At 34.8% G+C, this 23167-nt stretch overlaps 5 protein-coding genes across 5 annotated transcripts in view; all 5 read left to right on the plus strand.

Annotated features, from left to right (window-relative positions):
* The window catches only part of LOC126698719 (acidic endochitinase-like), a 30029-nt gene extending 20315 nt beyond the window's left edge, over positions 1-9714 (plus strand). Inside the window, exon 2 of the mRNA XM_050396118.1 lies at positions 9647-9714. The gene's annotated coding sequence lies outside the window, so the exon portion shown is untranslated. The remainder of the gene's footprint in view (positions 1-9646) is intronic.
* Positions 501-3781, plus strand: LOC126700724 (uncharacterized). The gene is made up of 7 exons (XM_050398918.1): positions 501-660; positions 1652-1956; positions 2049-2270; positions 2372-2464; positions 3022-3123; positions 3248-3676; positions 3767-3781. Exons 1-7 carry the CDS (start codon positions 501-503, stop codon positions 3779-3781), a joined length of 1326 nt encoding a protein of 441 aa, XP_050254875.1.
* LOC126698718 (acidic endochitinase-like) lies at positions 8655-9714 on the plus strand. Its single transcript, XM_050396117.1, has one exon. It carries the CDS (start codon positions 8706-8708, stop codon positions 9588-9590), a length of 885 nt encoding a protein of 294 aa, XP_050252074.1. The 5' UTR covers positions 8655-8705; the 3' UTR covers positions 9591-9714.
* A 7363-nt stretch (positions 9715-17077) lies between these two features.
* Positions 17078-18119, plus strand: LOC126699333 (hevamine-A-like). The gene has a single exon (XM_050397087.1). It carries the CDS (start codon positions 17100-17102, stop codon positions 17991-17993), a length of 894 nt encoding a protein of 297 aa, XP_050253044.1. The 5' UTR covers positions 17078-17099; the 3' UTR covers positions 17994-18119.
* Positions 18120-22066: 3947 nt separating this feature from the next.
* Positions 22067-23167, plus strand: LOC126699895 (hevamine-A-like). The gene has a single exon (XM_050397865.1). The coding sequence runs from the start codon at positions 22125-22127 to the stop codon at positions 23022-23024; it is 900 nt and encodes a 299-aa protein (XP_050253822.1). The 5' UTR covers positions 22067-22124; the 3' UTR covers positions 23025-23167.

A 23167-nucleotide genomic window follows, 5' to 3' on the forward strand; every position in this document is an offset into this window, starting at 1 on the left:
TGATTGAGCATAACTAATATGTGATTAAGCTAACTCAAACAAAGTGGGAAGTGTGAACATAATTTTAGTAGGAAATTAATAGGCTAAAATAAAACTTACTTCATTTACATAACAAAGTTGCTACAAACGAGACTAAATCTTTACCTATACTAAAAGAGAAAATTGTAGGGAAAAACATTCAACATGGTTTTGGTATGGGGTTGAGTTGTCTTTTTTTTTTTCTTACTTTGAAATGAAGACTCTAGTTACACTTGTGTCTTTGTTATAGGATATATGTGTCCTCATGACTTAAGAATCGGATTGATACTCATATATAATTATTAGGTGAAACTGTTACTTCTTCATGCTGTTGCATATATATGTTATAACTGTTATATTTTCGTGTTGTTAAGAAATAATAGTTTTAACATACATAATTATCTTTACTACAGTTAACAATTATTGGCCGTGCTTCTTAACCATTTTTCCTCTTTGTGTTGTAAAAGGTGTTGGACGCAACAATGGGGAGGAAACGTCAGTTGCGACTTGTTTACGTTGGGCAAGGATCATCACAGTCACGACAACGGGTGGAGGCAGCTGATGAGGAACCCCACATTTCTGAGGATGCAAGACCGGTAGCAACACCGGTGGCAAGTGACGATGATGAGACACTAGCTCCAGGTATTGGTCATGTTTTCGAATGTAAGGTTTGATGTTTATTATTGGATGCTTAGATCAATTCTAGCTAATACATATAGGAATTCATTTGGTTCACAGTTTTTTAATATTGTAGGATTAATTTATGTTTTGCAATTTCAATTATGAGTTGGTGGTTTACATCATTTCATAATATAATTAAAATATCAAGGTATATTGAGTATATTCTGCTGACTTTGGTCCGTTTGGTCCATTAATTTCCTTTGGGTCCAATTCAGTCGATTCTAGTCTATTTGGTCCAATTTGGTCTGCTCAGTCCATTCATTTCTGCTCAGTCTATTTTGGTCCTACAGTGTCTACCTCGGTCCTTTAGGTCCACTATGGTCCATTCGATCACTTCAGTCCAATTTCATGGCATTGGTTTTTCAATTGGGATGTTCCTGACATGTTATATACTTGACTCGAAGCCAACTATATGCAGTAAAGTATAACCAAGACATTCCCTCTGTATTTCCAAATTAACAAAGTGTGGAAAAATGCAAAACCTTGATTATCAATTCCAAGTATGTAGGATCTATTCCATCTTGGGTATCATTCTATCCGGAGAGAGATTAAAAAAAAATGTGATATGTTCTTGTAGATTATTGTTATACTTGCTTAATTAAGCTAGCAATTTCCAATTACCAGTTAACTTTAGGAAATTGGTAAACAAATTTGCTGAAGTTGAATGATCAAAGAGAAGATCGGGTTGAAATTATATATTCTAAATCCAAATTTATTAAGGATAATTGAAGGCAACCCGTGACGAAGCATGGTTGCTCGTCTTTTCAGAAAGCTACGTAAGTGGGTTACATGAATGCGTGGGAGAAAGGCCTAAATTTACTTATGTTTTGTAACCATGAAATCGTAAACCTTTTATTATTTCAATTGGTAGATGCATAATTTTTGCGTGGTGTGACATTTTTCACTAGTTCTAAGCTTTGTTAAATCAGTTCTAATATTGCTGGTCTTGTAGATACAGATGATTATGTTCAAACCCAAACACCGGTACAAAATCCAGCACCGGAACAAAATCGAGCATCAGAAAATAGGCTTGGAAAACGTGGGAAAACAAGGTTGGCTGACATATGGGCAATGACTGGTGAGTACAAAATTCAGTTGCCGTTAAATGATGAAGGCCAACCGATTGGCGATGACGGGGAATTGTTCGTTCGATGGTTGGGCTCGTTTTGCGAGAATGGCCTATTATGCCCGCTTACGCCTGCTGGGTGGCCAAGTGTCCCTCAAAAGTTTAAAAATGATTGTTGGACGGAGATTAAGGTAGTATGAAAATGAAATATTAGTTATTTTTATTTACACCTGCTGTCCTAATTAAAATACTACATTTTGCTAACTCCACTGTCTTATTTCAGCAACGGTATATAATTGATCCCACTATTGTCAAACCACCCAATCAAATGGGATGGGCAATGAGTCAGCTAGGAGAACTAAGGAGGAATCGCAGGACCAAGTTGAAGAAGGATCACAAAAAACCTGGGCTGTCACGTGAACAAGTATTGGCTATTGAACCGCCTGGGGTTATCCCAGCACAGTGGAAGGAGATGGTTGATTATTGGTTCAATGAAAAAACTGAGGTACTGCTACTTTCTTCATCTTACTCATGTTCATGGTAATTTAGTGAAGAGATGTTTTGATTTTTTTAAATTTTCTTTTTTTGATGGTAATGTGGTTGCAGACATTAAGTCTCAAAAACAAGGCGAGTCGAGACAAGCAAAAAGACATAGCAAGATGTGGGGCCAAAAGTTTTGCTCAAATTTCTGCTGAAATGGTAATAAGTAAACTTAGAATTCATAAATGCCTACATGATGTCCCCTGATATTTTGAGGTCAAATTTACCAACTTAATCTCATTTCATATGTTTTAGGAATAAGGATAAGTTAATTAAATTATAGGTTTTTTGGTAAGTAAAAAATGCAATACATAGCTTTATGCATCCTTGTAATATATAGAGATGGCGTTGTTAATCCTCTTAATGTATACATCACCCATGGGTAATTTTACTAAGTCCAAACATTTTAGGTTACTCATGGGTAATTTGAGATGCGCATCTCAATCTTATCTCAAATAGAGTGTTATTATAGAAAGTCTATGATGCCTATTTTCTAACTCTCCATGTCATTTTTATTTTTAATCTCTTCATTTAACAACCCCATGTGTATTTGGAAGGTAGCTAAATCCTCTCATTATGTTACTACTCTCTCAGCTTTATCTTTATTTCAGTAACTTTGTTATGTTATGACTATCTCATTGTGGACTTGTGTTAATTGTGGCATAACAACATTATATAGTTAGGGTTTATTGTAATTATGTTTGTTCATCATATAGGCGAAAGATAAAGGGGCGGCAGTCAAACGCGCGGATGTATTTCAAAAAGTATACAGTACGAAAGATGGGGTTGCTGTTAGTGACCGTGTGCAACATCAGATGGTAAGGACAATTTAATCGAATTGAATTTTAGTGTATTTTGTGTTTGTATTAATTCTGGTGTGTAATATGTTGTTTGGTTTTTGTGGGAAAACAAGATAGGATGGCAGTACTTTTGAATGAACAGGACATACGACTACACGAAGAGATTGGTAATAGAATCCTCTGGTCGAAGGACGACGCATATGCTCGGGTGATAGGTCTTGATGAGCGCCCAGGTCGTGTACGTGGGGTAGGCTTTGGGATCACCCCATCAGGAAGAAGTGCCAGAAACGCATCACAGTTTACCTCGACTACTACTCCATTGTCAAGCAGAACTCACGAAAGGATGTCAGACTTGGAGACGAGTCATGAAGAGCTAAGGGAGGCACTAGCTAAATCTAGGGAGGAACTAGCAATTTGTAGGGGGGAAGTAGCTCAATCCGAGGCGAGGCATAGGGAGGAAATGGCTGAAGCTGAGGCGAGGGCCCAAGCACGGATGGCTGAAATGATGGCGTCGATGAAAACCATGTTTGCTTCACTTAGCCAGGGGATACATAATTGGGGTCATTCTCAGGTACTAAACAAATTTTATTTAGCCAAGAACTTAATATCTTGCACACGCATTGGTATGTGATATTAATATGATGCCTTTAATATATTTTAGGATGACAGTGCTTGATGGGAATGGAACTGTGAATCCTGAGGTAAAACAAAATTTCTCTAAAAATTTCTCTACAAACAGTAGCCTTCATATAAACATACCATGCTATGATGGATAAAGTATTGCTGAACTTGATTGAATTCGAAGTTTTGACTAGGTTGTTTTAATGAATAGTTGAACTATTGCATAGTCTTCCTCTCATGTTACTCTTTGTATTTTTTTTTTTTTAATCCAAATGAGCTCTCTCCCTCATAACATTATTCTCCCAAATTGCTCCATTGTGAGGCCTTTTGATACAACTGTGCATCTAAGCATTGCGGAATTACAATTTCAAATTCATGTTTAGAGTATTATGTATTGGGGGCAAAAATTTGGCAAATTTAACTCCCGCCAGAATAATTTGTGCAGACTTATTTTGAAGTGGACAACAAAGCAAACTGGTTGCTGCCTGTGGCTGTTTGAGAGCAATTTAGAATGTACAAAAATCATTCTGGTATATTTTTTTTGATGTACAAAAATCCTTGTGATGTAGGAATGCGAACTTGTGTATTTCCTTTGTGATGTTCATGAAACTTGTGATGTTTATTATGGAACTTGTGATCTCGGGATGTAATGACGTTTATGCAACTTGTTTATTTTCTTTTTGATGTATATGGAACTTGTGATGTAAGAATGGGAAGTTGTTTAATTCCCTTGTGATGTTTACGGAACTTGTGACCCCAAGGATGTATTGACGTTTATGGAACTTGTTTATTTTCTTTTTGATGTATATGGAACTTGTGATGTAGGAATGGGAAGTTGTTTAATTCCCTTGTGATGTTTACGGAACTTGTGACCCCAAGGATGTATTGACGTTTATGGAACTTGTTTATTTTCTTTTTGATGTATATGGAACTTGTGATGTAGGAATGGGAAGTTGTTTAGATCCCTTGTGATGTTTATGGAACTTGTGATGTAGGAATGGCTGATCATTTAATTCCCTTGTGATGTAATGACGTTTATGGAACTTGTTTATTTTCTGTTTGATGTATATGGAACTTGTAGGCATGGAAGTTGTTTAATTCCCTTGTGATGTTTATGGAATATGTGATTCTTGGGATGTAATAAGTTGTGAAAGAAGGGAGTTGTGTGTATAGCAGGAAGTTGTGTGTATAGCAGGAAGTTCAGAAAGCAGAGAAAAAAAAAAAAAAAAACCTATAGCCGCGTTTTTTAAAACGCGGCTATAGCGTGATCAATGTTGCTGGGAAATAGCTATAGCTGCGTTTGAAACGCCGCTCCCGCTGGGTCTATAGCCGCGTTTCTTAGAAACCCCGCTATAGGTTCCGTTTCAGCTGCGTTGAAAACGCAGCTACAGACGTCGTATTCAGCTTGTTTGGAATACCTATAGCCGCGTTTTTAAAAACGCGGCTATAGGTCCGCAGCCATAGCCACGTTTGAAACGCAGCTCGAAGCTGTCCTGGAGCCGCGTTTTTAGTAAACGCGGCTATAGGCCGAATCCTATAGCCGCGGTTAGAAAACGCGACTCCAGGTCCAGTTTTAGCCGCGTTTTCAAAAAACGCGGCTATAGGCTTTGAGCTGCGGACTTTAGGCCGCGTTTATAAACGCGGCCATAGGAAACGCGGCTAAAAGCCTATAGCCACGTTTTTGGGGTCTTAAGCTGCGTTTTTCAAACGCAGCTTTAGACCCTTTTTTTTGTAGTGGGATAAAAATTAAAAAGGATAAGCTAAACAAAAAAAAGATAAGCTAAAGCAGTCATCATATTGGCATCTTCTGGAAGACAATTCGAAATTTATGTCCCTTCATGAAGCATATGCCATTGAAGCTTTACAAACTGCCAATTAGATAAAGTAATTAGGCAGGTGTCTATTTGCCACGTAAGAGGTCATGTTTCACTTTCATGGCTATCAGATAGTAAGCTCTTTTTCAAGATTGGTGGCTTCAAAGTTCGATCGAAAACCAATTAGACATAGCTTGTTCTTGAATTTGGTGACAATATGTGATGGGAGTTGGTCCATTATAAATAAAAATGCACCTGTACTGTAGCCTATAACCATTTTTCGAGCAAAACTTAGGTACAGTATTTATATACTGTTTCTTAGATTCTCCTTTTAAGATTTTACCATGTGAATTTTTTCTCATGGAAAGGAAATGTATTTTTTAGTTAAGTAGCCACATGACTGAATCTTAAAAGGGGAACTTAAGAAACAGCACATAAGGTACTGTACCTAAGTTTTGTCATTTTCTTTAAAAGTAACATTTGCAATGTAAATTCTTATCCTTAAAAAAAATAAAAATAAATAAATAAATAAATCCTTAAATCATTGAGATTATACAAACATGTCATACAAACATAATATTACTTTAAAGCAGAGGCTACACTAGATAGAACATGAGAGAAATCATGAACTCTCTTGCTATTCCAACCTTTACCCATCCTTTATAAGCCTCATTTAGTCATTTCCCACAAAATTAACCCCTAAATCACATCTGAAAGTTGAGAGAAACCCAATGAACTTTGATAGCCAAACACCTATTTATCAATTCTCTCTACTTTCTCAACTCTCACTGTAGCCAAATCCTTAAGAGGTGATCATTTCCATCACACTCATCAATACTGTTGCGTTGTGAGCTGTGCCATTTTACCTCAAAACCAATTGGGGATAAGGAAGACACACCCAAATCGTTTATGGCATTTAACATCATGTTACGTAGACCTGTTTTTAGAGTGGTTGTAGGAAGTCAAATTGTGGTCCCCCCAACAATCCCTTCCTCACAATGACACTCCCGTGATTCGAACCCATGACCTTGGCTCTGATACCATTTATCGAACCGTGAGCTGTGCCATTCTATCTCAAAACCAATTGATGATGAGGAAGACACACTCAAATCTTTTATGGTATTCAACATCATGATGTGCGACCTGTTTTTAGAATGGTTATAAGGGATCAAATTGTGGTCCCCTAACAAAAACCATTCAATGTTGATATATGAGAGTTGATTGGAGCTGTCGGTATAATTGGAACACACCCATTTTTATCATTATTATCATTATTATTATTATTATTATTATTATTATTATTTTAAGACTTCAAAATTTTAAGTCTTAAATCGTCAACCTAAATACAAATGGACCCACACAAAAAAGGTATTTTGTTTTTAATAAAGAAAGTTAATTCCACACCGTACCAGCCGGTTCAGCATCTTTCTCTCTTTCAGATTTACATTCTCTTTCCTCTTTCTTGGTTGCGTACAACTTAAGTCGAATAGCTTGAATTTCAGCTTCTTTAAATGCCCAATAAATTTGAGAGCTTACAAAAGTTATGTTTAAAGTCAAAAGAAACTTTCATGTGTCAGATTTTTTTTTCATTCTTTTATTATTTTCTAGCCCCTAAAAACTGTCAAAAGTCCTCTTAAATGCCAGTTATTCCACTTTTTTTTTTTTTTTTGATGAATTTTTAAGCCCTCATTTAGTTCACGTGTGAAAGGTAAGCTTAGTATTTTAAATTTAAATTAATTTTTAATTCTTTTCATAGATATAGATGTTTAGCCTTGGGCTTGGGTCGGGTTTAAGATTACAAATTAGTCTAATCTATGAATTTATATATATTGACTTTGAACACTATTTAATTATATATATATATATATATATTTAGCGGTAATTTCAAAACAGTACATCGGTATTAACTGCTATCGAAATATATATCATTCTTTTGGCCAAACCAAAACGGCTTCCGGTACGAAATTGACTCTCTTAATTTTAATGATAAATACAAGCAAATTTTGACATGGAATATGGCAACACAAAATAAAACATAACACTTATAACCATTTACTTCACATGACCTTATTTTAAATTTAAAATATATATATATATTGTGGGGTTGTGGGCCCAGATCATACAATTGGGCTTTGGGCCAAAGGTCCTAGCCGAGGATAAGGGGCCGTCCGAGGATGGGTAAGTATAGTCAAGGAAACCCATGCTAGTGGATAAGGAAGACAATATTGAATATAATGGCCTAGGAGTTTGTGCCGAGGATGAATTTGTCCTCGGCTAGTCAAGGCCGAGGTCCGTAAAGGATGCCTGCCATCTAGAGGTGCGATCCATGAAATTCTAGAAATATGGATAAGCCTTGTAGGAACAAAAGACAGAGAAGAATCCCAAAATATCTTGGGAAAAGCTGCTGTCACCGCATTGAATGCACCCCAGCTAGCTCCTTGGCCGCATTAATGAGGAAGTGACCACTACACAGTATTATTGCAGCCTTACAACCACCCCAGAAGACTTCTAGAGGGGGCTGATGGGACAAGTATCGGGAGAAACCATCATCTATCCATGTGTAGGGTAGAGATGAAGGAAAATATGTAGTATAAATAAGAGTAGAGACCCTAGAGATGGAGAGGGAGAAAGGAGAAGAGAAAGCACTGTAGCAATCTCAAGAACTCCTGGAACCATTCTCATTCAATATTTACTAGAACAAAACTCCTCGGATTGGGCCAAGAACAAACTTTCTTTGGTAAACTCAGTTCATCTCTGTTTGATTGTCATGAACACCATATTAACTGTTATCCATGCACTAAAGCCTAGCTCTTTGACCCACTCTCTACAAACTTTATTGTACTGGGCTCACTGGTCCAAGATCCCATACACCTTGGGCTTAGGTTGCACGACGTGTCCCTACATATATATATATATATATATATTATAGTTTTTTAAATATAATTATAGGTAGAAGATTTGAACTTTGAATGTTTTCATTGAAGACGCCATAATATGATGGTTGAACAATTGAAGTGAAAGACTCTTGGCAATCAATTTTATAATTTTTTTTTTTTTTCATTTTTTGGATTTAATAGTGTACATAATAGACTCCACTCAAACAGCTATAAATTTGCACCCCCTCAACCATTCTTGAGCCAAAAAAGAACCCAAAAGGATCCCAACATGGCCGCCCATAAACAATCATCATTCCTTTTATTGTCCCTCTTAATCATCTCTTTATGCAAATCCTCACAGGCTGCTGGGATTGCCATATATTGGGGCCAAAACTCCAATGAAGGCTCCTTGGCTGAAACTTGTGCCACAGGGAACTACCAATATGTGAACATAGCTTTCCTATCCACATTCGGTAATGGCCAAACCGCAGTGCTAAACCTAGCTGGGCACTGTAACCCCAGTGCCAATACTTGTACCCGTTTAAGCTCTGAAATCAAAGCTTGCCAAGGGCGAGGCATCAAAGTCCTTCTTTCAATTGGAGGCGGTGCTGGAAGCTACTCTCTTTCTTCAGCTGATGACGCAAAGCAAGTTGCAAATTACCTTTGGAATACCTATCTAGGAGGTAAGTCCAATTCACGTCCACTGGGCGACGCAGTTTTGGATGGCATTGATTTTGACATCGAGTTGGGTTCAACCCAACACTACGATGAGCTTGCTAGATCACTTAATGGATTTAGCCAACAAAAAAAGGTGTACTTAGCCGCAGCTCCACAATGTCCATCCCCAGATGCTCATCTAGATGCCGCCATCAAAACCGGTCTGTTTGATTATGTTTGGGTTCAATTCTACAACAACCCTGGATGTCAATACTCAGGCAATGCAAACAACCTTTTGAATTCGTGGAAAACATGGACTGCTATTCAAGCTAAGCAAGTGTTCTTGGGACTACCAGCGGCTACCGCGGCGGCTCCAAGTGGTGGATTTATCCCAGCTGATGTGCTCAAATCTCAGGTCCTTCCATCTATTAAGACTTCTCCCAAGTACGGAGGGGTTATGGTTTGGAACAAAAATTTTGATAATGGGTATAGTGCATCCATAAAGAGCGCTGTCTAGGTCATTGCCTAAACTTGCAAACAATATGGCATGCTGAATAAGCTACTCATCAATAGGTTCAATACCTATGAACTGTAACAAATATCTATGACAATAAAGCATGGTTGCATGTACTTCATAATTTTGGTGCATATAGCAGAAAATAATGTGACATTTGATATCTATCATATTCAAGCATTAAATCCAAGTAAAAAGAAATTGTAGGGTCACGTTTTTCAGGCCAAGCCCAATATGCATAGGACCTTAAACCAATGAACCCGATACAATGAATTTGTAGAGAGTTGGCCAAAGAGTTAGGCTTTAGAGTATGGACAGCGGTCGTCACGGCGTTCTTTACGTTACGTTGAGACGGGCTGGGTTCATCTGAGAGGACTGATCCTCGGCCCGGCCTAGGGAGCCCTTTTTTTGGGGCCTCTCGTGTGTTGAGGGGTCTTCGCCCCGCCCTCTTTGTCTCTCTTTACTCCCTTTTTATAGTAGTTTTCTTCCTCCTGAATAGGGTCCCTAGAGTAGGTACTTATCCCATCAGCCCTTCCTTCCAGTTGTTGGGAGTGGTTGTAAGGACAGAGAAGTATGGCTGTGTTAGGCACAAGACACTGAATGCAATAATGGCAGCCTTTCCTTTAGACACTTTCGTTTTCCTTTTCTGCTTTAGTATTTTTCCTACTCCGTGGGGTGATAGAGAGTGTCACTACCAGTGGCAGGTTGCCTCCTTCATCCTCAGCTACACCGTGCCGAGGAGGATTCTCCCTATGGCCGAGAAGGGGCTTTTTCTCCCCGCAATCGAGGAGGGATTTTTCCCTTGGGTTGGGCCTTTAGCCCAATGTAGACATCAACATGGGCCTACTGGTCTTTTACCCCCACAGAAATAAAACAAGATAATCTTTACTAAGTTGTAATGCTTTTGATTTAGGAAAATGAATGTTTGATGCACAGAATAAAGACAATATTAGGAATAATATTAATCCTTATGACCGGAAATAAAAGATTTAGTAGATTCATTGTTTCTATTCATAAGTTGGTTGTTACTATTTTTTATATAATCTATGTATGGTGTACCAATCATGCGCTACATCAAAAACATTACAATTCAGTGATATGTTATCTTATTCTCAATGATATCATCTTATTCTTCTATGCAGAGTTGACCTCCCTCACCTATAATAAATAATAATAATAATAACAACTACAACGAAAACACAACACAACGATAAACCAGTTGTCGAACTAATTCAACAACTAGCTCAAGTGGAAGTTGAATTATTCCCATAGGATTCAGGAGCTAAGCCCCTTCTCTATTAATCTAATATCAAATACCATTTTTTTTAAAAAAAAAAATTGACGACGGTTTTAATTTTTAAATGAGGCGGGTCTTATATATCACCCGCAAAGCAATTCATCTCCCTAGTCCCTACTCCTAAACTCCTCACTTGGCCATTGTTTATTTATTTTTTATTTTTGATGAAAAGACTACAACTTTATTAAAAAGAAAATGAATTCATTACATCTTGAGCCAAAATGGACTCAATAAAAGTTAGATTTTCTTCTATCAAAGTAACATAATTCTCAATACTCTTGGCATGCTAAGCCAAGACGTGAGCCGACCGATTCTCTGTTCGCTTAACATGTGATCTGTGAAATTCGGAATGCTTGTAACTTCTGATAAATACTTGCGATGATGTCATAGATGAACACTTGGACTGCTAACACCGAGCACGGCGTCTACAATCAATTTTGAATCACATTCAAAATGAACATCCCTTATACCAATGTCTCAAGCAAAGTCCACAGCCTCCTCCAAAGCTTTGGCTTCGGCTTCTAAATGGACCCAAAGGGCAGTACACCTTCTAGTTAGTAGTATTATATTTGGGCCTAAATTAAAATTATATTATTCCTATTTATATTGCCGCCCAGACTTTTGATGTACTATGTGTATATATAGTCTAGGAAGAAGTCAACGGATCCACTATCAACCTCCTGCGAACTTTTTTTTAGTTCTGGACCTCCTTAATTATGTCACTCATATTATATTTAGTGTCATATCAATGTTAATATTTGAAGTGATAATTTAGTGGTAATAACATTTTTTTTATGATATCTCATATTTTTTATTCATAATCTTTTTAAAAAAAATTAAAATTAAAAGTTTCTTCATAATTCAATTATTACAAAAAGCGTAAAAGGGGGAGAATTTGACTCGTATAAAAAATTAGAATCTACTTAAATTACAAGCTCATGTGTCTTGAATTCCTTCATTCTTCTATATATATATAACTGTAAACTTTTGTGTGATGTGATGAACATAATGAATCTCGTTATGCATAATCAAATGACACTTACACTATTTAGTATGTAATTAATAAAGCTTCCCATTTCAGGAAAAAAAGAAAGAAAGTAAAGTCTATCTCTACTCTCTAGTGGCAGAAAGTTGGCCATCTTTAATTGTGAGCTAGCATTTGGAATTTATGCTACTTCAAAAAGCATATGCCATTGAAGCACAAACGTTCAATTAAATGTTAATTTGATGAATAGGAAATGTCTGTTTCCCTAAAAATTTGTACAAAATATTTACGCTGCATTATACACCAGGTTTGGCTTAGCCTAAGCTAAGGGACACACAATTTTACACAATTGAATCCCAGGCAAAAATATGTCACAACTTACAACAGTCATTATACTTTTTCGATTTTTCCACCCAAAATTATTGTCCTACACGTAAAGACACGTTATAATCTTTCTTCCTTTGTCTGTGCTTTGGAGTCCCACATGAACGGGACAAGTTGTCTTCTAATGCCATGTTCATTTATAATAGACGACAAGGTGATGGTATTTATTCAATGTAAGACCCATTATTATATGTAAGAAAGAAGACCAGCACGCATTTAACGTGCTCAGAGACAGAATTGAATAATTACACGAAAATTACAGACATGATAATGACAACCCAGAAACAAGCATAAAAAAAAAAATATGTTAAAGCTGTCAATTTGATAATTTTTAGTTTTTACATACCAATAAAAAAAAATGGTTGTATGGCTATGTGTATTTGTATTTACTTATTTCCACTTGGAACCAATTATATTCAATCCAAGCAGCTATCTTTTTTGGGATTCCTGCAGATCTTGAGTTGTATATATTTCGCCAGATCAATTCACTAAAGACTAGATTCGTCCATGTGCATAAGATGGGGTGGAATCATGCTATTGAAAATGAAAAAAATTTAGTTTGACAAAGTGTACGGCACTTCAACGCTATCAGGGACATTATCTTTAATTTATTAGTGTTATATTACCATAATTACCTTCATGTTATGTCACGTTCATTTTTGTATATATAAATCGAAAATTATAAGTTAAAACTTGAGAGAGATTCAAACTCTGGTTATCTTAATAGGAGCAAATTATGCAATTAAGATATAAGATTTTTAAATATTTTACATTTCTTGTTGATAATCTAATATGGACAAAGTTTAGATACAAAATAGGTTTTAACCTTAAATTATAACCTTATTCAATATATTTTTATTAGAAGTGAATTTTAATAAGTCCACAATTAGATTATATCTTTTTCTTATATCCTCTATACTTGCAAAATTTCTAGAAAATTAAAGATCAATAACCATGTTATCAATAAGTTATTTAAATTGTAAGTTTTTGTAGTTTAAAATTATCCATAAAATATAAAGTTATAAATTATATAGTAAAAAATATCCGGCTTACACAAAATTTGACATGTGTATTAAGAGAGTAAAGAACATGCAATTCAACGATTAGATTTTTAAAATATTTAGTAATATTTATTTTATTAAGTAATACAACCAATTTTATAGGTAAACTTCGTCCATGTAATTTACATGATTGCATGTACTTTAAAAAAAATACTAAACTATTTCTTTCTCAGCAGTCTAATGAATAAATTATTCTGGCCCCCTAAAAAATAAATCCATCATTTTGAATGGAATTATTCAAAAATCTGACCAGCAACCACCACTTGATAACTTTGTAAATCCTCTATATATATATATATATACAGTAGTCAAAATTTCTGTATTTCATTCACTTTTTATGGCGCTGTGGGTTTTTTCTTTTCTTTATCATTGGCCCACTTGAAAATTGGTGATTGAGGTGTTATTGTAAGGCCCACTTAAAATTCATGATGGACAAGGAACTAAACAAGAACGAGGGGAATCCATCGAAGTCCTTCATTTGTTGTTTATCAGGTTGGGTTGCGAGTTGCTGTGAACCCAATACGACCTAACCCAACCCAAAATCACACTTATAAAGAAGATAGGGAGGGGTGTCACTTAAAGATGAAGAATCATTTCTGGTACACAAAATGGCCCATGTCTCAGCCTAATACCCGATTAGACTAGGCATACTCAATGCTATATTAACCCCTAGGCCCAAAAGAGACCAGGAACCAAAGCTTGCGCAAGTAAGCGTGCTTAATTGACGGGTCCATAAGTGAATTGAGTTGTTTAAGAATAACTCGACTTTGATTAAGATAAAGCTTGTTTATATTTACCTGTCTAGCAAGCAACTCAATATCAAGTCCAGGTTTAGACTCAACTCAACTATTAAACAAGTCAAACCTAAACATAATAATATATTTATAAAAAAATTTGTTAACATGTAGGCTCAATTTAACTAATAATGTTATATTTTAATATGTATATTTATCTTCCCTTTCAAAAAAAATATGTATATTTATCTAAAAATATAGTTATATTTTAATTGAATTATTCCGGCCTCACATTGGGTAATATCATGTTAGGTCAAAATTGTAGATAAATTTAGTACAAGATAACATATCCAAGAAAGCAAATTGATAAGGATGAAATAATTCGGTTGATTGTGATGAGGTTTTGGGGTTTTTTTTTTTTTTTTTGGAAGGCTGATGAGGTTTTGGGGTTGTGTACCGAGATATGCATTATTAGTTTAACCTAAGCTTGATTGAAGGAGCCTCCCCACGAATTATGGCGCAAAAATTGAAACTACATGCCTTGTGCACGAACTTAATTTTTATTTATACATTTATTTAAGTATTCAACAAAGAATGATAATAGAACTCATCAAAAAAAAAAAAAAAAAAAAAAAGAATGATAATAGAATAAAGGACCACAACTACGTTACTTACAATGCAACAAAAGGAAAAAAGAGAAGTATCTATAGAATACAAATGGATAGCATGATCAAAGATAATTTTGGGTCCTTTTAAAAAAATATTGAGAAAGCGCTTGAAAATAATTTTTTTAAAGAGATTAAAAAAAATAAAAAGGCTAACTCTTGATTGGATCTTACAAATATAAATATTTGTGGGGTATGACGAAGGGGGGGGGGGGGACAGAGGCCGAGGTTCAAGTGTCTATAAATGAGTTTCACAAACATACACTTAGATTAAATTATAATAGAATTCTATATCAGACAAAAAAAAAAAAAAAAAAAGCTTATACATGTTGTGTCCTTTTGTAGGGTCAATGCAATGGTGGATCTGGACCATTTTTTTTTTTTTTTTGAATAATTCAATAGTAAAAAAGAAAAGATATTTGAACCCTAAGCATCATGTTGAATATGTCTAAACGTGCCAACAAACTTATAAAGCTCTTGTCTCGAACTAATGTTATGTAATAACGTAGCAATCAATAAATTTTAATTAACTAGAACTATATATAATTCAAGCTGCAGCATTAATATCCTTTTTTTATTCTTAAATAATTATCCATGATTTAAGTCTAAAAGCCCAAAGTTTATGCCTTCAAAAAATTAAGAAATTACCACTACACTTCCTTGGCGTGAGGGTCACTCCATAAATATAAATATTTGTTGGGTATTGTGGTGGGGGAGACAAAGGTCGGAGTTCAAGTCTCCAGAAATGAGTTTCACACATATTTACTTAGATTAAACTAAAGTAGAGTTCTATATCAGTCAAAAAAAGATTTCCTATACATGTGTCCTTTTGTAGGGTCAATGCAGTGGTGGATCCTAGACCATTTATTTATTTATTTTTTTATTCATTTATTTTTTATAATTCAATAGTTAAGAAAGAAGATTTGATCCCTAAGCATGTTGAAAACATCATAAGTTGTCAACAAACCTACAAAGCACTTGTAGAGATATGCATTATTAGTTTAACCTAAGCTTGATCGAAGGAGCCTCCCCATGAATTATGGTGCAAAAATGGATCCTAGACCTTTTTTTTTTTTTTTGATAATTCAATAGTTAGGAGAGGAGATTTGATCGCTAAGCATCATGTTGAAAATGTAAAAGGTGCCAACAAACCAACAAAGCTCTTGTCCCAAACCAATATTATGTAATAATTTAGTGATAAGGAAATTTTAATAAATTAATTGCTAATCCGTGTGATGTACGGAAAACTTTTAGATCAAATGTTAAAATGTTCTAGTTTAAATATTGTTCTAATTTCAACTATTTGAAAGCTGAATAGTTACGTTTGGGTTTTTTGGGTAGATAAGAGATTGGATTGGAGTGAGAGAGAAGGAAGGTGGCAATTGACACTTAAGGTTTTCACCGTGTGTTGAGTTTTCAAAAATTTGGACTCAGGTTCTTCAAAATAAATAGTAAAGATGGTTTTACAAATATAAAATCAAAATTTTTGTTTTTTTTATTTAAATAATGCTGAAAATTTGAGTGAGTATTAAGGGTTTCGACCTTGGTAGGAGTTTATATTTGTTGAAAATTTTGTTATAGGATTTTAGTTGAAGTAGAATTTTCAAGCTCTTGAAATATATATCTAATAGAGTTTTACTTAAAATAAAGAGAAATAATAAATATATAAGATATAAAACTTAAAATAAAATAAAAAGAAAAAGAAAATAGTAGTAACATGGAAAATTGTAGTAGTTTCAGAGGTTTTAGTTTATATATATATATATATATATATTAGAAATATATATAATTCAGGCTGAGGAAATAATATACTCTTAATTTCCTAATAATTATCCATGATTTAAGTCTAAAAGCCCAAAATTTATGCTTCCAAAAAAATTGAGAAATTTTTAATGCGCTCCCTTGATGTGATGATCACTCCACAAGTATAAATGTTTTTGAAATGTGAGGGAAGGGGATAAAGGTCAGGGTTCAAGTTTCTAGAAATGAACTTCACAAATATAAACTTAAATTAAACTAGAACAGATTAAAATATCAAGAAAAAAAATTGCTTATACATGTGTCCTTTTGTAGGTTCTATGTAGCGATGGATCCTAGATCATTTATTTATTTGTTTTTATTATTTTTTATTATTTGATAATTCAATAGTTAAGAGAGAAAATATTTAAACCCTAAGCTTTATGTTGAAAACGTCAGAAGGTGTCAACAAAGCTACAACTTTTAACTGAGACAGTATACAACCCTATTTGACTAAGTTTTGTATTAAAACTGAAACGATTGGTCAAGTTTCCAAACTTAACTCTGAAATTTGAATTCTATAAAAGGAGCCTCTTATTGTCTTAAGAAAGCACATGAGACGCAAGATTTTAGATTGAGACAAGCGAATATGGCTAGAAATCTTCAACTTACACCTTTAGTCTTTTCCCTCTTATTCCTTATGATCCTAATCAAAACCTCTCAAGCTGGTAGCATCGCCACCTACTGGGGTCTAAATGTCAGTGAGGGAAACCTATCAACTACCTGTGGCACTGGAATATATGCCTATGTAAACTTAGCCTTCCTAAACGTATTTGGCAATGGCCAAACCCCAGAAATCAACCTTAATGGTCATTGCAACCCAGCATCCAATGGGTGCACCTTTCTTAGTGAAGATATAAAGTTTTGCCAAAAATTTGGACTTAAGGTCATGCTCTCAATTGGAGGTGGAGTTGGAAAGTACTTTCTAGCTTCTCCCAATGACGCAGAAAATGTAGCAACATATTTATGGAACAATTTCTTGGGTGGCAACTCCTCTTCGCGTCCATTTGGGGATGCCATATTGGATGGCATAAACTTTGACATTCAGCATGGTTCAACACAATATTGGCAAGACCTAGCAAAGAACTTAAAGAATCATTCCAATGTGTACTTATCCGCATCTCCACAATGTCCATTTCCTGATAACTTTCTTGGTACTGCACTTAACACAAATCTTTTTGACTATCTTTGGGTTCAATTCTATAACAATCCTCAATGCCAATATGATTTCAGTAACAGTAACACCACTAATCTTATAAGTTCATGGAACCAATGGAGTAGCTCATTAAAGGTGGGGAAATTATTTTTAGGCATACCTGCGGCTCCTCAGGCTGCTGTAAGTGGATATGTTCCATCTCAAGTGTTGAATGCTGAAATTCTTCCTTTGCTTAGGAAGTCACCAAATTATGGAGGTGTGATGCTTTGGAATAGGTATTATGATGAGTTAACTCGATTTTTTGCCACCATTCTTGAAAGTGTATGATGAATTATGCTTTGGTTAGTTTGAGAATGATAATAAATTGGGTATCTTTATTACCAATTTAAGATTATGTACAATTGGTTATTACCCTCCAAAGAGAGAATAATCACTATAATGATGATTGTGTTCTTTTTTTTTTTTTTTTTTTCTTTTTCTTATTTTTATTATTTTTTTGTGTTTTGGCCCAGAGTCAAAGTAATTTTTTGCATGCACGTGGATGGAAACAAAGATAAAGTCCAGGGACAATATTATTTTTATTTAAAGTGATGGTTGTAGCTCCTTCATCAATTAAGAGGAGTGTCTGAGGGTACTAAATATGTCTCTGCCCAAAAAATTTACACAACAGTGAATATTCTTTTCATTTTATTTGTTTGACATTATAGATGTGGATGTGGTCGAATAGCCACGGAGGGGAGAATAAATAAAATAAATTGGAAATTTTAAGCTAGTAAGGATTAATTATTTGGTATGATTCGATCTATATGTAGATTTGAATGTTGAGCTTGACTTTCTTGGCTTGGACTATTTTTTCAGTCACGGTGTTGTGATTTCATGTATGCCCTTTTTCTTTTTTCTTTTTTCTTTTTTGGAAAACAAGCACAAAGTACGGATGTGGTTGGATATTTCCTTCAATTTGATACGTGCCCATCCGAAAACTTGGAACATTGTTAAGATCATAGTGGATATTGGATACTATAGTACGTAGAGAATATTTTACGTCTAGTGCACATGAGCATTTGATGAAAGCCAAACCAAAGGTTATTATATAATGTATATCCTATTTAAATATATGGATTGTTCCCAGGTTGAAGTTCTGACCCTGAAAGCCGGATGCACAACAACCCATCTATTTTTGGGTTTCAAAGAGAAAAACGCATTGAAGTTTGAAATTTATTATTATATCGTACTATTTAATCCTGATCTTTGTTAGCTAAATTTGAGCAGACCAGTACATCTACATTACCGCCCAAGTCAAAGGGTGCAAGTGAATCCACTTGTAAAAACCTTTACCTGTTGCAAAGCTAAGGCATTTGAAAATGTCTCTTCAGCATCTTCTGAGAATTGCATGTAGATATATAGGAGTACACACTCCTTGATACAATGCCAGCCTCTGTTGTATAGTTTTCCTGCATGGCCATCAAAGTGACGTGATCAGCCACACTATTAGATTTACATTCCTTGCCTTTTCTCCAAACTCTCAATTAACTCATCAAGCAGACAATAGACCTCATTCATGAACTTCCGACTCAACGATATTTAAACAAAATGTAAATTAATAGCAATAAACTCTCAAAAGTAGCTGATCTCAGGGAATTAATTTGGTTTTCCAAGCTCCAGGTTAATTTTGGATTGCAGTAATTAATCCAGACACTAACGAACTTAGCAGTTCTATATTTTCAGCCACACAGTCAAAACTAAGACAAGATAGGACATTTATTATGCCAAATTTTGCATCACAATGACCAGCTAATTAAGAGTCTTTCAAGAGTAGACTTTATGCCTAAAGAAAAATCTAATAGACACAGAAAAATCTACTAAAGACTCAGATTCGTCCATCTATAAGAGGTGGAGGGGTCAAGCTATTGAAATTGAAATAATACAGTTTGACAAAGTGTACAGTTCAACGCTATCAGGGACAGTATATTTATTAGTGCTATATTAAGAACGTTTTTTAGTAAGCTATATTAAGCACACTATTCCTATTGAGTCCTCGTTAAATTTCATGTATATTACCACAATTGCATTCATGTTATGTTACATTTCACTTAATTTTGTATATATAATTTGATAGTTATAAGTTACAACATGACTACAAAGGATTAGTGCTTCTTTAAGATTAAAACTAGAATTACATACAGAACGCTGTTAAAATTTTGGTATTTTATTCACTGTTCATGGCCCTGTGGGTTTTAAAATTTTGGTATTTTTTCACTGTTGATGGCCCTGTGGGTTTTTTTTTTTTTTTCTTCATCAACGGCCCACTTAAAAATTGGTGATTGGGGTGTTATTATAAGGCCCACTTAAAATTCATTATGGACAAGGAACAAAACAAGAACAAGGAGAAATGGAGAATCCATCGAAGTCCTTCACTTGTTTTTTATTTTTATTTTTTGGGAATCCATTAAAGATGAAGAATCATTTCTGGTGCACAAAATGACTCATGCCTTAACCCAATATCCAATTGGACTAGACTAATCCAATGCTACATTTAGGGGTGTCCACAAATCGGCTCGAGTCAGGTTTGTGGTCAACCTGAACTCAATCCAATTACTTTAGGTGGAAAAGAATAGAACCCACCATCAATCTCAAAGGAACTGTGGATCTGAGAGATTAAGATCAACCCACCCAGGTTGATCTAGAACTTGGGAAGGCCAGAAAGACTTTTATCAGTCAGTACCGCTAGTCATCTGCCCAAGATTTGATTCCAAATGAATATTTGGCAATTATGTTATAATTGAATTATTCTGGCCTCACATTGGGTAATCATGTTAGGTCAATACTGTAGATAAATTTAGTACAAGATAACATCCAAGAGAGCAAATTGATAAGGATGAAACAACTTAGTTGATTGTGATGAGGTTTTGGCGTTGCGTACCGAGAGATGCACTATTGGTTTAGTCAAACCTAAGCTTTGATCAAAGGAGCCTCCCCATGAAGTATGGCGCAAAAGTTGAGACTCCATGCCTTGTGCACGAATTAATTTTTATATATTTATTTATTTAACTATTCGATAATAAAGAATCATAATTAGAGTAAAGAAGCACAACTACGTTACATACAGTGCTACGTACAAAAGGAAAAACAAATGGAAAAAGGAAAGTATCTATCGAATACAAAAATGGCCGGCATGATTAAAGATAATTATTGAGAGAGAGAGATAGAATGATTATTTTTAAAAATAAAATAAAAAAGTCAAACTCTGGATCTTGCAAATTAACCCACTACAATAAACTTGAGTTTTTTCAACATATTTATATTCACGGTCACTAAAAAATGTAGATAAAAATTGAATTTTCTATGATTGAGTACAACCGTAGAGTAAAAATAAGGAAATTTATAAACTTATTTATGCAGTTGTTATAACTATTGAAAAAAATATTAAAAAGTATTTGGTTTTAGTTTTTTTCTTTAGGCACCGTAGTAAAAGGGGTCTAAAAAATATTAAAAAGAGAATAATTTTATCAACAACTTCATCAACTGTGGATAAAATAAATTAAATTTTTGTATCAACGGTTGTAAAACTTTGGAAATCAATAACACTCTATTGTATTGTATAAAAGCTCATTTTAAACTCAGAGTTTAAAATGTTAAGGTAGGTTCTCTCTTGCTCTCACTCCCATTCTCTTTCATAGCTCACATCTCTCTCGGCCTAAAATAAATTAGGTTTTTTTTATTAAAAAAAAATACTTATTTCAATGGTTTCAAACGGTTGAAATTTATCTCAAGCCAACATACATTTCAACAGTTTTCAATAATATTTAGACATTTAATAATTGTTGATAAAGGTGAATTGCATTTTTTGACGGTCACATAGGGTGTAGAAAAAAATTTTTAACATAATTCTTAGTCGCGGTTCTCAACGGTCACTTAAACTGTTGAAAATACTTTTTTCGACAGTTTCTAATACTTATTTTTTACGTTTTCAACCATTGAAAATAGAAAATTTTCTTGTAATGACATGCCCATGGAAAATTCTTAGGTACTTCAAAGCACGAAGAAATAGTGCTTCATTTTCTCACATTCACAGTAAACCCCACTATAAATTTAATGAGTGGACTCCATCATAAGTATGAGAGAAATAAGCACAATTTTCATGCTTCAAGAGTACCTAAAAATTACTCCATGCCCATGCCTTTTTTCATAAATTAACCTGATTTTTTTAAGAAGAATAATTAATTTCAGTTTTCATTATAGCTCCCAATAGAGCATTTGTTTTCACCTTCTTGGAGCAAGTCCACCAGAGAACCTTTAACCAAATTTGACTAAGTTTTTTATTAAAACTTAAACGAATTGGTCAAGTTTTTAAACTCAACTCTAAAATCTGAACGACTGAACCCTATAAAAGGAGCTTATTATAGTCTTATGAAAGCACAGGAGACACAAGTATTTTAGATTGAGACACTAGCAAAAATCATGGCTAGAAATCTTCAACTTACACCTTTAGTCTTTTCCCTCTTATTCCTTATGACCTTAATCAAAACCTCTCATGCTAGAGGCATCGCTATCTACTGGGGTCAAAATGGCAATGAGGGAAACCTAACAACTACCTGTGCTACAGGAAGATATTCCTATGTAAACTTAGCCTTCCTAAACGTATTTGGCAATGGCCAAACCCCAGAAATCAACCTTGCTGGTCATTGCAACCCAGCATCCAATGGGTGCACCATTGTTAGTGAAGGTATAAGGTACTGCCAAAAGCATGGAATTAAGGTCATGCTCTCAATTGGAGGTGCAGTTGGAAACTACTCTCTAGCTTCTCCCAAGGATGCAGAAAAAGTAGCAAAATATTTATGGCACAATTTCTTGGGTGGAAAGTCATCTTCGCGGCCATTAGGGGATGCCATATTGGATGGCATAGACTTTGACATTGAGCTTGGTTCAACAAAATATTGGGAAGACCTAGCAAAGCACTTGAAGAAACATTGCAAGAAAAGAAGGAAGGTGTACTTGACAGCAGCTCCACAATGTCCATTTCCTGATAGATTTCTTGGTACTGCACTTAACACATGTCATTTTGACTATGTTTGGGTTCAATTCTATAACAATCCTCAATGCCAATATAGTTCGGGTAATACCACTAATCTTATAAGCTCATGGAACCGATGGAGTACCTCGATAAAGGTGGGGAAATTATTTTTAGGCTTACCTGCGGCTCCTCAGGCAGCTGGAAGTGGATATGTTCCACCTGATGTGTTGACTTCTCAAATTCTTCCTGTGATTAGGAAGTCACCAAAGTATGGAGGTGTGATGCTTTGGTCAAGATATTATGATGGTTTAACTGGATATAGTTCCTCCATTATTGAAAGTGTGTGATGAAATATGCTTGATTTGGTTGGTTGAGATTCATAATAAATTGGATATCTTTATCAATTTAAGATTTTGTGCGTTTGGTTATTACACTCCAAAGAGAAAATAGATCATTAAAATGATGATTGTGTTCTTTTTCTTTTGTTTTT

The sequence above is a fragment of the Quercus robur genome, chromosome 9 (genome assembly GCF_932294415.1).
Source record: "Quercus robur chromosome 9, dhQueRobu3.1, whole genome shotgun sequence".
In the NCBI taxonomy this organism is placed as follows: Eukaryota; Viridiplantae; Streptophyta; class Magnoliopsida; order Fagales; family Fagaceae; genus Quercus; species Quercus robur.